A 12,595-nucleotide genomic window follows, 5' to 3' on the forward strand; every position below is an offset into this window, starting at 1 on the left:
ATTGCTGAAGGTCACCCATAGTAAGTAGAAGAATTAGTGTTCAAATTTAATTCATTTGTTCTCTGAATTCATATATCTTTCCATTATAGCATGAAGTCACATATACCTATTATTCACACTATGACCACTATGACCAGTTCGATGAACTGGTCCATCAGAATACATACTCAAAGGAGACATCCTGCAAATGAATATAGCTCTAAAATGAGTATTGAGAAGAGTGAGTTGAAATGCATCTGGTAAATTGTGCCATATTTTCAACTTCAGGCTTCTCCCCAAAAAGAAACTGCATCTTTTTACTTGTAAAATTTTTCCAATGGCAGAAGAGTATAATAGATAGTGCCAAATTCTGAGCAAGGAAGGTGTAGATTCAACTAGGAGGGCAATTTATACAGTGACAACATTAAAGAGAAAAACAGCTTTGAAATACTCTATCTCTGAGGCAATTCTGTGACACTACAAGTTGCAAAGCAGATGCAGATTTGCGATGGTAGAGTAAATTTTCTCATCAGGAATTAGTTACCTATACCAATGAAAACCAGTCCAAAATCCAAAATTTCTTCCAGCAAATTTATGATTAGAGTCATGAATGCTACAATTTCTAAATAAAAAAAAAAGTGCAGATAATGTATGATGGGTGTAAAATGCTGCATCAAATAAACAATAATTCACACAATAATTAGTGTAAAGAATACAACAAATAGATACATAATAGAAAAATTAGGCATTTGATAATTTTCTGATATTTGTTGGATGATCTATAGACCCCTTAGGTAGATCCTCTATAGAGGAAACTTACAGAAGTACATGAACAAGAGTCACACAGGAGGAAAAGATATGGCTGGGTTGTAATGTGCACCAATGGAAACAGTATCCCCATCATTAAGATCATGGATCTATTGAAGTAAATAGTCTTTCATTTGATAAAAAATATAACTGTTTAAGTGTATAATGAAGAACAATAGACAAAAGACAAGGTGTTATTTTTTAAAAAGAAAAAAAAAATTCTGTTGGTTTAAAGTTTAATGTTTAAGTGGTTAGAATTACTCAGTTCCATTGAGTAATTCAACTGTGATGCAGGCACCAAAGTGGCTACTGTTAGAATGATGTTTCTTCTGTATCATTACCATAGTTGGGTCATATTTGACATACTATAATCAATCTGAGCAGCACATCTTAAGATGAACATTGAAAAACAGAATTTTTTGTTGCAAGTGAATCAAGTTGCAAGGGGGCTGATGATCATACTATAAACGATGAACTGAAACAACTATTGTTGATAGAAGAGAATACTGAAAGGGGAAGTATGTCAAGTAGTCTTCGATATTTAAAGAACTACCATGTGAAAGAAGAATGAGCTCTGTTCTCCTTGGCCACAAAACTGGGAACCACAGACCACAGTTGGAAAACACAAAAGTAGCATGGCAGACCCGATAGAAAAGTGGGCTCAAAGTCAGAAAGTCTTAGGCCAAAGTTCTAGCTCTGACACCCACTGTGCATCTGAACCTGAGCAAGTTACTTAACCTCTCACTGCTCAAGAAAAAAAATTCTCTAAGGTATACAAGCTATGGGGAAGATACTGGCCTATGCTAGTAAAGGCTTCCTTGCCTGGGAGTTCCTTATGGCAATTAGATTACAGAGCTAGTCCCTGTTATTTTTATTATGTACAGACTCATTCTGCTTGGACTCAGAGAGTAGAATTTGGAGCAATGAGTGAGTTACAAAAGTAATAGATTTTGCCTTAATGCAAAGAAAAATATCCTAGTAATTAAAGCTAACCCATAGGGAGTTCCTTATCAGTCTTGAGTGATTGACAGAGATATCCTCATAAAAGGCTAGATGAGCAAGTATAAGGATGCTATAGAGGGAATTCTTTCTCAGATATGGGTTCATCTACATCCCAGTTTTGTAAACTGTGGATCACGACCTAATTAATGTAGGATTTCCTAACAATGTGGAGGTTACAAAGTTTTGATATATTATCAATAAATGTTTGATTTATATAGCTATTTTATATACCCAGAATCACATAAAAATTTCTCAGGTGAAAAAAGGTTACAAGTGGAAAATGTTTAAGAAACCCTGGTTTAAATGACCTCTGTAGCTCTGTTCACTTAAAAGATTCTGTGATTTAAGCCATTAAAGATTCTCATTTCCTACTTAGATTATTAGTTTAACAATTAGACCACACATTAAAGACTGGTGAAGTAGTAAAAACAGAAGTTGTCAAAGATAAACATTTAAAAAAAAAAGTCATGGTGTTATTACTAAAGCTTAGGGGACATTATTTTTTACCTATACTATCAAATATTTGTGATTTTACACACTGCTGCAAATTGCGATACCTCTATACCTTAAGAAGCTATGACAAAAACTTTTCATTACCTGGTAGTCAACCTTCTGAAAAAGGTTTCACATGATTAAACTAGTCTTTAGATGTCAGGCAAATATTCCATCACTGTCTATGCAAAGCTTTTTTAGGTTACGACTTCCCAGAATCTGTATTCTTCTCACATCACTTTAGAGAACCATCAATTGAGAACCTCAATTCAAAGAAGAGGAATCAGCATAGAACTTTTAAGAGGAGGGACCTTAAGTTATTTATTAAAATTTGTTTACTATGATATTCTATTCACTGCATGTATATCAAATCTAGTTATCAAAAAGTCAAAACGTGTTTCTTTTCAGAAAATAAAACTTTACAGGATCGTTAAAATGTTATACAATGACAATCACTTTATTTTGTTATGGTACCATAAGCATTTTAACTTTTCCCCTATTTCTAGTACTGATAAGATTTCTTCAAACATACCATAGTTGATTGTTCTTTTAAATAAATTTTTACTTATTTCTATTCTATTTATATCACCTAACTATCCTACTGAAGGAAAAAAAAAGTCAATATTCAAAAAATGTGATTTATATGCAGTTCCAGACACACAGTCTTCCATCTTTGCAAAGAAAGAGAAAATAGGAAGTGATGGTATCCCATATCTCTTTCTTAGGATAAAGTATCATACTTGACATGTTCTTTTAACCCCATTCTGAGGTTCTTTTATTTGGTTAAAAGAAGGGAAATTTATTTTTTAGGGTTTCTATTAAAGATAATTTCTCCTGATAGAAATATAAATACTTTTTGTTCTTGCTGTTTCTTATGAATGAAAACAGATTTGACAGTTAATGCAGTCAAACACTTAATAAGCATTTAGAAAATAACTATTACATGAAGATACAAAAATAATGAATAAAATAATCCCAATTGGAAAGGAGTTAAAATTGTAATAGACAACTAGCTATCACAGCAAATGGAGTGTCAGGCCTGAAATCAGGAAAACTCATCTTCCTGAGTTCAAATATAGCTTCCAATACTTACTATCTGGGTAACCCTATGCAAGTCACTTAACCCTATCTGCCTCAGTTTTCTCATCTATAAAGTGAAGAAGGAAATGGAAAACCACTCCAGTATCTCTGCCAAGAAAATCCCAAATGGGATTACAAAGAATCAGACATGACTGAATGACTAAACAATAAAACAAAAATTCCAATGGGGAAGACAACAAGCATAGAAATAAATTTATACAGAATGACTATCAAGAGAGTAAATGCAAATAGATAACAAAACTATTGTTAAATACAAGATATTTTGGGGAAAAAAATACTAGCAATTAGGGGGAATCAACAAAGTATTGTATGGTTGTGTATGACTACACCCTTAAGGAAGAAAGGGAATTTATGATGTGGCAATGAAGACAGAACACATTTCAGGCCAGGAAGGCAGTGAATGCAATGTAACAGAAATGGGAAATTTGTTATATGAGGGAGAAAGAGAAGGCTAGTTTGTCAAGATCACAGAGTCCTGGAGAAGTAGTAATTAATGTACAATGAAGCTAGAAAGATAGGCTGGGGCCAGTTTGTGAAAAGTTTTACAAACTAAACAAAGGAGTTTATATTTTATCTTTAAGGCAATAATGATCTACTGCAATAGACTCAATAAAAAAGGCCTTTTGGATTTAGGCAGAAGGACACTGGAAAACCAATAATAATCTAAGTGAGATGTGATAAGGACCCAAATTAGGTAATAGCTAAATATATATATATATGGATGGATGGATAGATGCTTGCATGGATATAGGAATAAAAAAGTATTTATTAAGCACTTACTAAGTGAGCATTGGGAACATAAAAGCAAGTAATATATAGCCTTTGCCTCAAGGAACTTACATTCTACTGGGAAAAGGCTTGATATATAAAGGAGAGATGAGGGGAAGGATTGTTGAGTATACAGCCAGCAGCATTGTTTGGAAAGGCCAGCAAGTGGGACAGTGAACTGGTTCTGGGACAAGATAAGGCAAAAGCTCAGTTATCAGAACCCCATGGTTTTAGGGAAAGAGTCAAAATTTTACTGGTTGAGGAATAAGGAGAATAGTCAGATTAGACTACATGGTTTGCAAATGGCCAGGGGAAAAAAGAGAAATAGATGGATGAGACACTAGGGTTCAAGTCCCATTTCTTACACATATAGGCTAGGTGATTTAGGATAAGTCAATACTCTAAGCAATTTTCTTAAATTTAAATTGAAGAGAAGTTGTTGAGCTGCATTGGTAGAGGAAGCTTCTGCACCTGAGATTTCACTATACCAATGAAATCAAAAGTTCAGTTCCTATCTCCTTTACAACTTAACTAAGAGTTGCAATATATATTTTTGTGTCTGCCATGGTACTTAGCACATGGTAGACATTCAAATATTTGATGAATAAAAAGTAATTTACAGTCTGCCTAGTAACTAAAATTACTATAAGTTACTCTTTAAACTTTTTCTGCGGTAAAGTGAATTCTCATCTGTCTATTAAATTTATTATGAGTCTATTATGGTAGAATCTAGAAATTTTTATGTTGGGAGTTCATAATCCAGCACACAAGATATAAAGGTAGAATGAGTAAAATCAAATAAGAAGTAATTAGTTTGGGGAAAGAAAACAAATGGCAGTTAGGTAAACATTTTTCCCCAAAACCAAAACTTACAAATGGTTGACATTGGTTTGAATTAAATATTTAATGAATGTGATAAATGCATTATTTCATAAGCATAAGATAAGCCAATTTGGTTTTCTCAATAAAGAAAAAATAGTTTTTCTCACATTAGTTCAATATTAATAACAAAAACATTTTGAAATTTTCTATATCTAGTGCTCTTATGCCAATATGAAAAAGATACTAAATTTATTTCTATAATATATTCAATGTATTTCAGAACTTACATACAACCTACCATATTAAGACTAGTCATAAAAAGTAAAACACAAATAGCAATGCAACACTATAATATGAAACACTTCTTGGGATGAAAAATAACATCTAAGTTTACCACTCCTACATTAGAAGTTTGTGTTCCATGGGGACATAGTATCACTTTTTTTTTTTTTGCTAATTACCTTGTCAAAAAAAGGAAAAGAAGTCTCTCTCGTGATGCAGGCTGATCCCGTGTGCTGAAATAAGAGTAAATCTGAAGAGCAAATAAAACAAGCCAGAAGACCATGAAAAGAACAGGGACAACCAGCTGATTCCATAAGGACATTCCCAAAGCCAAAAGTCCATATACTTCCACCACCTGAGTATAGAAATAACATAAGTCTAATTAATTTGTGAAACATTTGACATTTAGACAAAACAACAATTATAGTGATCATGAAATTACATTTCAGCAGAGGAAGATTCTAAAAATCTTACTTTGATTCAGAGGAAAAATAAATTGTTTTTCTTTCATTATATGATTACTTTGATTAACATTTATTTTCTTCAATAAAAATTAAAATAATTCAACAATTACAAAATATAATTTTTAGTTTTAATAACTCATGACCAAAAACAGTATCTCATTATACTAAAATGGCTTTTCTGATCTATTATAAAGATACTATGACTATTTACATTTTAATAAATATTGGTACATAATGAAATGTACTTCCAAATTTCCTTTGATCTCCTTTATCATCCAGCATAGTGATTAATAAACTTATTCATTTTTTTCATAATAGTAAATTATGGGTTTTTTAAAAGATTATAAGCCTTTATAAAAATAACATTTCAAAAAAAATTATTCCTTTTATAAAAACTGATATTGCCTTTGAACAATTTTTAGACATTATTAACTTATAATTAAGTTACAGAATCTTAAAATATCAAACTCATTATTTCAAAAGTTGGATATGAGTTAAAAATACAAACTATCAATTATTCAATTTATAATGGTTCATAGAAAACATCACCTATATCTTTTATTCCTACTTTATTCAAGCCAAGTATTTTCATAGGAATTTTCACTTAACTTCTCTGGGTTTCAGTTTCTTTCTTTGCACAATAAAATTGTGCCTGATTTTTAAGAGTTCTTCAAACTCTCAAAGCCTATAATTCTATTCTTAACAATATCTTATTACATTGTCAAAATAAAGTCATACAAAATTACACAATTTCAATATTTCTTCTATCTAACTTTGTCCAGGACATAAGTATCATAATCTCATATCTAAAATAATTTATTTCTATTCATTGCTTTACTATCACCCACACTGTAGTGGTGTGATGTATACAACAAAAACTAAAAGGAAAGTCAATGGAAAAAAGAAAATGGAGATTTAGTGTTCATGATTTCCAAGTATACAATAAAGTAGAATAATTTTAACAAAGTAAATCATAAGGAAAAATGTGTATCTCAAACTAATTAAGTTTTATTACCTTTGATTACAATAAATTACAGAACAAAACAATAATATAATCCTTTTGGTGAAATGAAATGTATTGATTTATAAGACTTTAAATGAAATGCTATTCATGAAGAAATGTTACACTGAATTGGCTTTTGTGAATAAGCAAAATTACAAATTCAGTTTTACTTAATAAAATATTTGAAAATCATTAAATTTTTATTTCTAGGATAAGCTATTGCTGATAATTATGACAGAGAAATGAATTTCACAAGGGTACATTTGGAGTTAATGAAAAAATTTTTGAGCTAAAAATGGAATTTACTAGTATGAAAATCTTGTAGTTAGCTATTTTATCTAAAAAGAAGTTTCCAACAGACCAATGCTACTCCCAAACTATAAACTGATTACTTTTATGAATATAAAGGACACTCTTCCTTTTCATAGTGGATATTTTTTATATGGTGATTGTAACTGCTATGTTATTAAAAACAAAACAAAAAAAAACAAAACAAAAAAAAAAAAAAAAACAGAATAGGCCTGGATTCCTGGGGGACTAATTAAGAAGGAGGCCTACAGTAGATACTTCACCACTTTCCACCTCATTGCTCATCTGGACTTCATCATTATCTCTAGAAACTCATCTTATAAGATCAGATCAATTCTGAAACTCTTATCTCCTTAATACCTTTATCCCCATAGGCCCCTCCTACTCTCTGACTAGAAAGGATAGAAAGTAGACATCACAGAACTCCTCTCTCCCTATTTCAGGAGTGGAGCTATTTAAGGGTAGATAGTTTAGCATTTCCCATAAGTTTTCGGGTTTTCATCATGCCTTCAAGACAAGTATGCCCTTTCTCCCCATTCCTGCTTTTCAACTTCTTTTTATGTGGTATCTTCCCCCAATAAACTATGAACTCTTTCAGGGTGGAGAATGTCTTTATATCCATAGAATTTAGCACTATTGACTAACTAATAAGATTCTCTAGTTCATCCTTTTTTTTTTTTTTTTTTTTTTTTTTTTAAAGCAATTCTAATTCCTCCATACCACTCTGCTCTCTTGCACTTCTAGCTCTTCCCTTCCATCCTGGCAAATCAAGCCATAGGAGGTCTTATATTTCATAATGTGTTCTCAAAAAAAAAAAGGCACCACATATGTGAGGAGTACTAATTCTTCCAAGTTAGTACTTTAGGAAGTCTCAGTCTCTCAGAAACATGATTTCAAACCACAGGCATAATGGGCTATGATCTAGGCTGAGAGCAGAAGAATAATATTTGATATATGCTTCTATAGAGGACAAGGAGAAATTTACTCACCATAAATTCTGGACACTATAAATCAAGAGGGCTTCCTATATCTTTATGTAGGAGATGTGTGTGTGTGTGTATGTATGTGTGTACACACATACACATACACACGTGCACACACACACAAAATCAATAAATAGTACATAATAACCACATAGGCCATTTATTAGTACTTTTATTTTTTATTTGTGACACTTTTTAAATGATAAACTTGAGATATACTGAAGTTGTTGGCTAGATTAATTTCTTAAATAATTTACTATATTTCTGAGATGCTGATGCATCTTCAGCATTTTCAAAGATGATTTTAAAATATAAGCTAGATGGTCAAACACCTTTTAATTTCTATTATTTTTGACTTGAGTTAACCTACTTTGGATCAAACATTACAGGGAGGCATTTTGACACATAAAGAAAATTATAGTATATTAAGAATATGTTTGCCTCAAATTAAGAGATTAATAACACCAGGGGTTCTTAAACTACGGCCCACTGAGGATGTTTATGCAGCCTGCCGGGTTATGGCAAATGGGCTGAGGGCGGAGACAGAGTGTGACCTTTTGTTTTTACTATAGTCTGGCCTTCCAGCAGTTCCCTCAGAGGGACAGTGAACTGGCCCCCTATTTAAAAAGTTTGAGAACCACTGAATAAAACAATTAAATATAGCACTGTTTTTCACCTAAATTGTCAACTGAAATAAATTATTATAATAGATAAATCAAAGTACAATAAAACAATCAGGCTTTGACTATTTGTAACCAAAACTTCAATCCCTACCAAGATTCTAATTAAGCTTTAAATGTATTACCAAAATTACATTAAGTTGTCACTTAGATTTGATTAAAAAAATTATGAAATGATGATAAATGGTAAATTAAATGCTAAGCACATTTTGTGCTTGGGTAATATTTCAACCAAATATCTTTAAATTTGTTTCTTACCTGAACCAATTCCCTATATGCAGATTTAGCAAGATTATATGGAACCAAAAGGTTGGATGCAAGAAAATAGAGAACTTCTAATCCAGTAAAAATCATTGCAAATTTGTTAATGACAACAATAGTTTCCAATGGAACAAGGCACAGTCGTGCCAGAAGAGGAAGCATATGAGCTGAAAAGAGCCATATCTGTTTAGTTTTCATCACACATGAGCACAATGTACATACCACCAATTGACCTAAAGAGGAAAAAAAGATGCTAAAATTATTATCATTTAACAAAAGTGAACTCAAAAAAAACATTCAACCTAAAACTCTATCAAGATAATGCCTTAATAATAAAATCTAAAGTAATCAATGCTTTTTGCATTCAATCTCTCAGATTATATTCATGTGCTACAAATGTCAATCTTTTTCTGAAATTAATTTTATATTTATATTATCGATGAATTTTATATCCATCTGTGTCCTCTGTGAGTTCTTTTTTAAAACAATTTAAGTCAATTTCCATTGACTTTCATAACATCATTCCAAAATGAAATCAGGGATGGTAGTGGGAAAAAAAATTATTTTTTGCAACATTTAATTCATTTTTATTTTATATTTATTAATTTCATTAATTTATTTTTACAATCCTGATTTCAGCTGTACTCAACATTTTATGAATAAAACTGTAAAGTTCACATTTTATAGATAAAGCCAATTCCTTATGATTACACTATAAAAATGAGCTAGGAGAAAATTCATATGTGCAAGTTTCAAGTCTAAGTTATATAATATTATTAGATTGTCCTGCATTCCCAAATGACTTAGTCAGGAAAGTGAAGTTATAAAAGTTAGTAGAATTTTAAATTACTTAAAGGCAAAGACTTAAAAAAAAAAAATCCCCAATATCTATATACCTTACAATAATACATAATAAGCATTTAATTCATGTTGAATTTATATGACTTTTTAAAAATGTTATGGATGGTTTTATTTTAGTTAAAAAAAAAACATTTTCTAAAATTCTTCAGTCTCATAATACTATGAAAATTATCTGGGTTCTTAAAGATTATACTAGGGTGCCTAACACACTCATCTAGTATAAAAAGCTTTGAGGTGATGGTAATTTACTTTATGTCTGTTCTCTAAAGACGAACCTAAGTAAATTCAAAAGGCCACTAGGAGGTTTCTGGATACCCCAGCCCTGGAAGATCAACCAAAATATTTTAGAGTGTTTGAAATCTACATCAGTGGAAAAATTGCTCATTCTAATAAAATTGCAGCTTCTCAAAAGTATTGAAGCATTTTTCTACACATATTATTTTTTATCCCTAAATATAAGAATATAAAAGAAACTTCACCTGGTTTTTCTTTTAACATTTTTATTATATTACATTTTATTACATTTATATTAACATTTTAAGAGGTAGATAAACATTTTTTTTAAATCCAGCTATTCTGGAAAAAAAAAAAAGTGGCCTTATGTGTATAATGAGCTTGTTCTAGGCTTTTAAGATCAATAACCAGATTAATAATAAGTTCTTTCTGAGAAAATGCTAAATAAAATCATTCTGAGAAATTAAGAGGAAATAAAGTTCTATAAAAATATACTTTAAGACTATAAGATGTAGTTATTTTCACTCCGACTTAACTATTACTTTTATGCATTCAAAGCAATGACTACCTGTCATATACTTGAACTTTTCTGTACAGCATGATGTAAACTTCTTGCAAGCACAGAAAATTCCCTTTAGACGATGCCAGCATCATATGGTGATGAGACCCAGAGTTTTATTTGTTTTCTTTGATTGATGAGCATGATTCATATGATACACTCTTTTGAAGAAGTATAATCAAATGTTATACTGAAAAAAGCAGGGGCCACAATACTAATGCAATTCTTTACCTCAGCTCTAAGAAAACACGTTTTATTTTCTCAAATAACTCAATATACTCAAATTGATTTTTCTAAACTCTAAATAAAAATTATATATTAGCTTTTGATTTTATAATACCATCTATTAAAATCATGCCCAAGAACTTTATAATAACATTTAATGTTTTCAAATTAGTTGGGTTTTTTTTTTCTTTATGGCTTATATCAGTGACAAGGGAAAAAAGTCACTATTTTTAAAGAACTTTGTAGTTATTTTAAAAGACACAGACTTTCCCTCTCCATATTGCTTCATTTTGCTAATAAGGATCTCTAAACAAATCTACATACTGATTACTGAAGTAATCAATGTAGGAAATTTAGAGGAACATTATTAACTTCTTTAGATAATGCTAAATTAAAATTTTAACAAATTAGACATACTCCTACTAGGACCTTTTCTTGCAAAATATTTCCATGTGTGTAAAGAGTTCAGAAAAAACAATTCGGTAATTATCCACATTAATCTGAAGCAAACCATTGGAAGATATACAGAAAAAATGATCTTAAATGATTTCAAAAGTTTAGTAATTATCTACATTAATCTGAAGCAAACTAATTGGAAGATAGACAGAAAAATGATCTGACATATTCTACAAAAATATATATTTTATATATGAAATATTTCCCAAACTTAATTATTGAAACTATACTGTTTTAGCTTATAACTTTCAAAAGTAGGCTTTTATAAATAGCAAGGTAAATAATTTACATATGGTCACACAGTGTCACAAGGAGGATTTGAACTCAGGTCTTCCTGATTCCAAGTCTGGCCCTCTACCCACTCCAACATGCTACCTCTCCCTCTTAACCATTAATCTTGCACATCTCACATATAAATATTAAGTAATTTTAAGACATTAAATCTAAAATAGCTCATGAAAATTAAGATTCCATCTTCTCAAGAGAGAAAAGATTCCTAATATACATTTTTAATGTTCACTCCTTCATAATTAAGTTCTTATCTATCACCTTACCTGTTTTAAAACTAATTACACTTACCTATTAGGGCTGTGGTGAAACGATTCATGGACAAAGGTTCTAAGTACATTGGTCCTTCATAGGCTGATTCCAGTTCACTTCTAACATAATCCCTAAAACGTCCAAATAATAAAATTTCATTTTTATGTGCATTCCAAGATCAAGATTGTGGTGAAGGGAAAGAAAACTGGCAGATGTAAAACTCCACTCCACAATTTAGATGGACAATTTCTCTACAAAATTATGATTATGCAAGTAAAATCCTTGTTCATACCTGTTAATAAGATTGTACAATAATATCTTTTTTTTGGAAATGACTTTTTCTTGCCTACCACAAAACATATTGGAACTTAATTTTATTATTTCAGACAACAGAAGCAAGAAGAGAGCAAGTTATCATTGTTTCATAATGTATCAAAAGATATTTTTATTTCCTCCTCACAGGTCTTGCACAATAAAATATCACTAACCAGGAGATAATTATACATTTAACAACAATACTATATGAGGATCAATTCTGATAAAAGTGGTTATCTTCAACAATGAGAGGATCCAAATCAATTCCAATTGATCAGTAATGAACAGAACCAGCTACACCCAGTGAAAGAACACTGGTAAATGAATGTGGACCACAACATAGCATTTATACTCTTTCTCTTGCTTACTTGCATTTTTGTTTTTCTTCCCAGATTATTTTTACCTTCTTTCTAAATCAGATTTTTCTTGTATAGCAAGACAACTGTATAAAT

At 30.8% G+C, this 12,595-nt stretch overlaps 1 protein-coding gene across 2 annotated transcripts in view; it reads right to left on the minus strand.

Annotated features, from left to right (window-relative positions):
- RNF145 (ring finger protein 145) overlaps positions 1-12,595 on the minus strand; it is a 94,025-nt gene that overhangs the window by 35,813 nt on the left and 45,617 nt on the right. For both annotated transcript variants that reach the window (XM_074291948.1, XM_074291947.1), the window contains exons 4-6: positions 11,868-11,959; positions 8,951-9,186; positions 5,433-5,608 (exon numbers count right to left, since the gene is read on the minus strand). In XM_074291948.1, coding sequence (XP_074148049.1) covers positions 5,433-5,608; positions 8,951-9,186; positions 11,868-11,959 — 504 coding nt within the window. The remainder of the gene's footprint in view (positions 1-5,432; positions 5,609-8,950; positions 9,187-11,867; positions 11,960-12,595) is intronic.

Source organism: Sminthopsis crassicaudata, chromosome 2 (genome assembly GCF_048593235.1).
Source record: "Sminthopsis crassicaudata isolate SCR6 chromosome 2, ASM4859323v1, whole genome shotgun sequence".
NCBI lineage: Eukaryota > Metazoa > Chordata > Mammalia > Dasyuromorphia > Dasyuridae > Sminthopsis > Sminthopsis crassicaudata.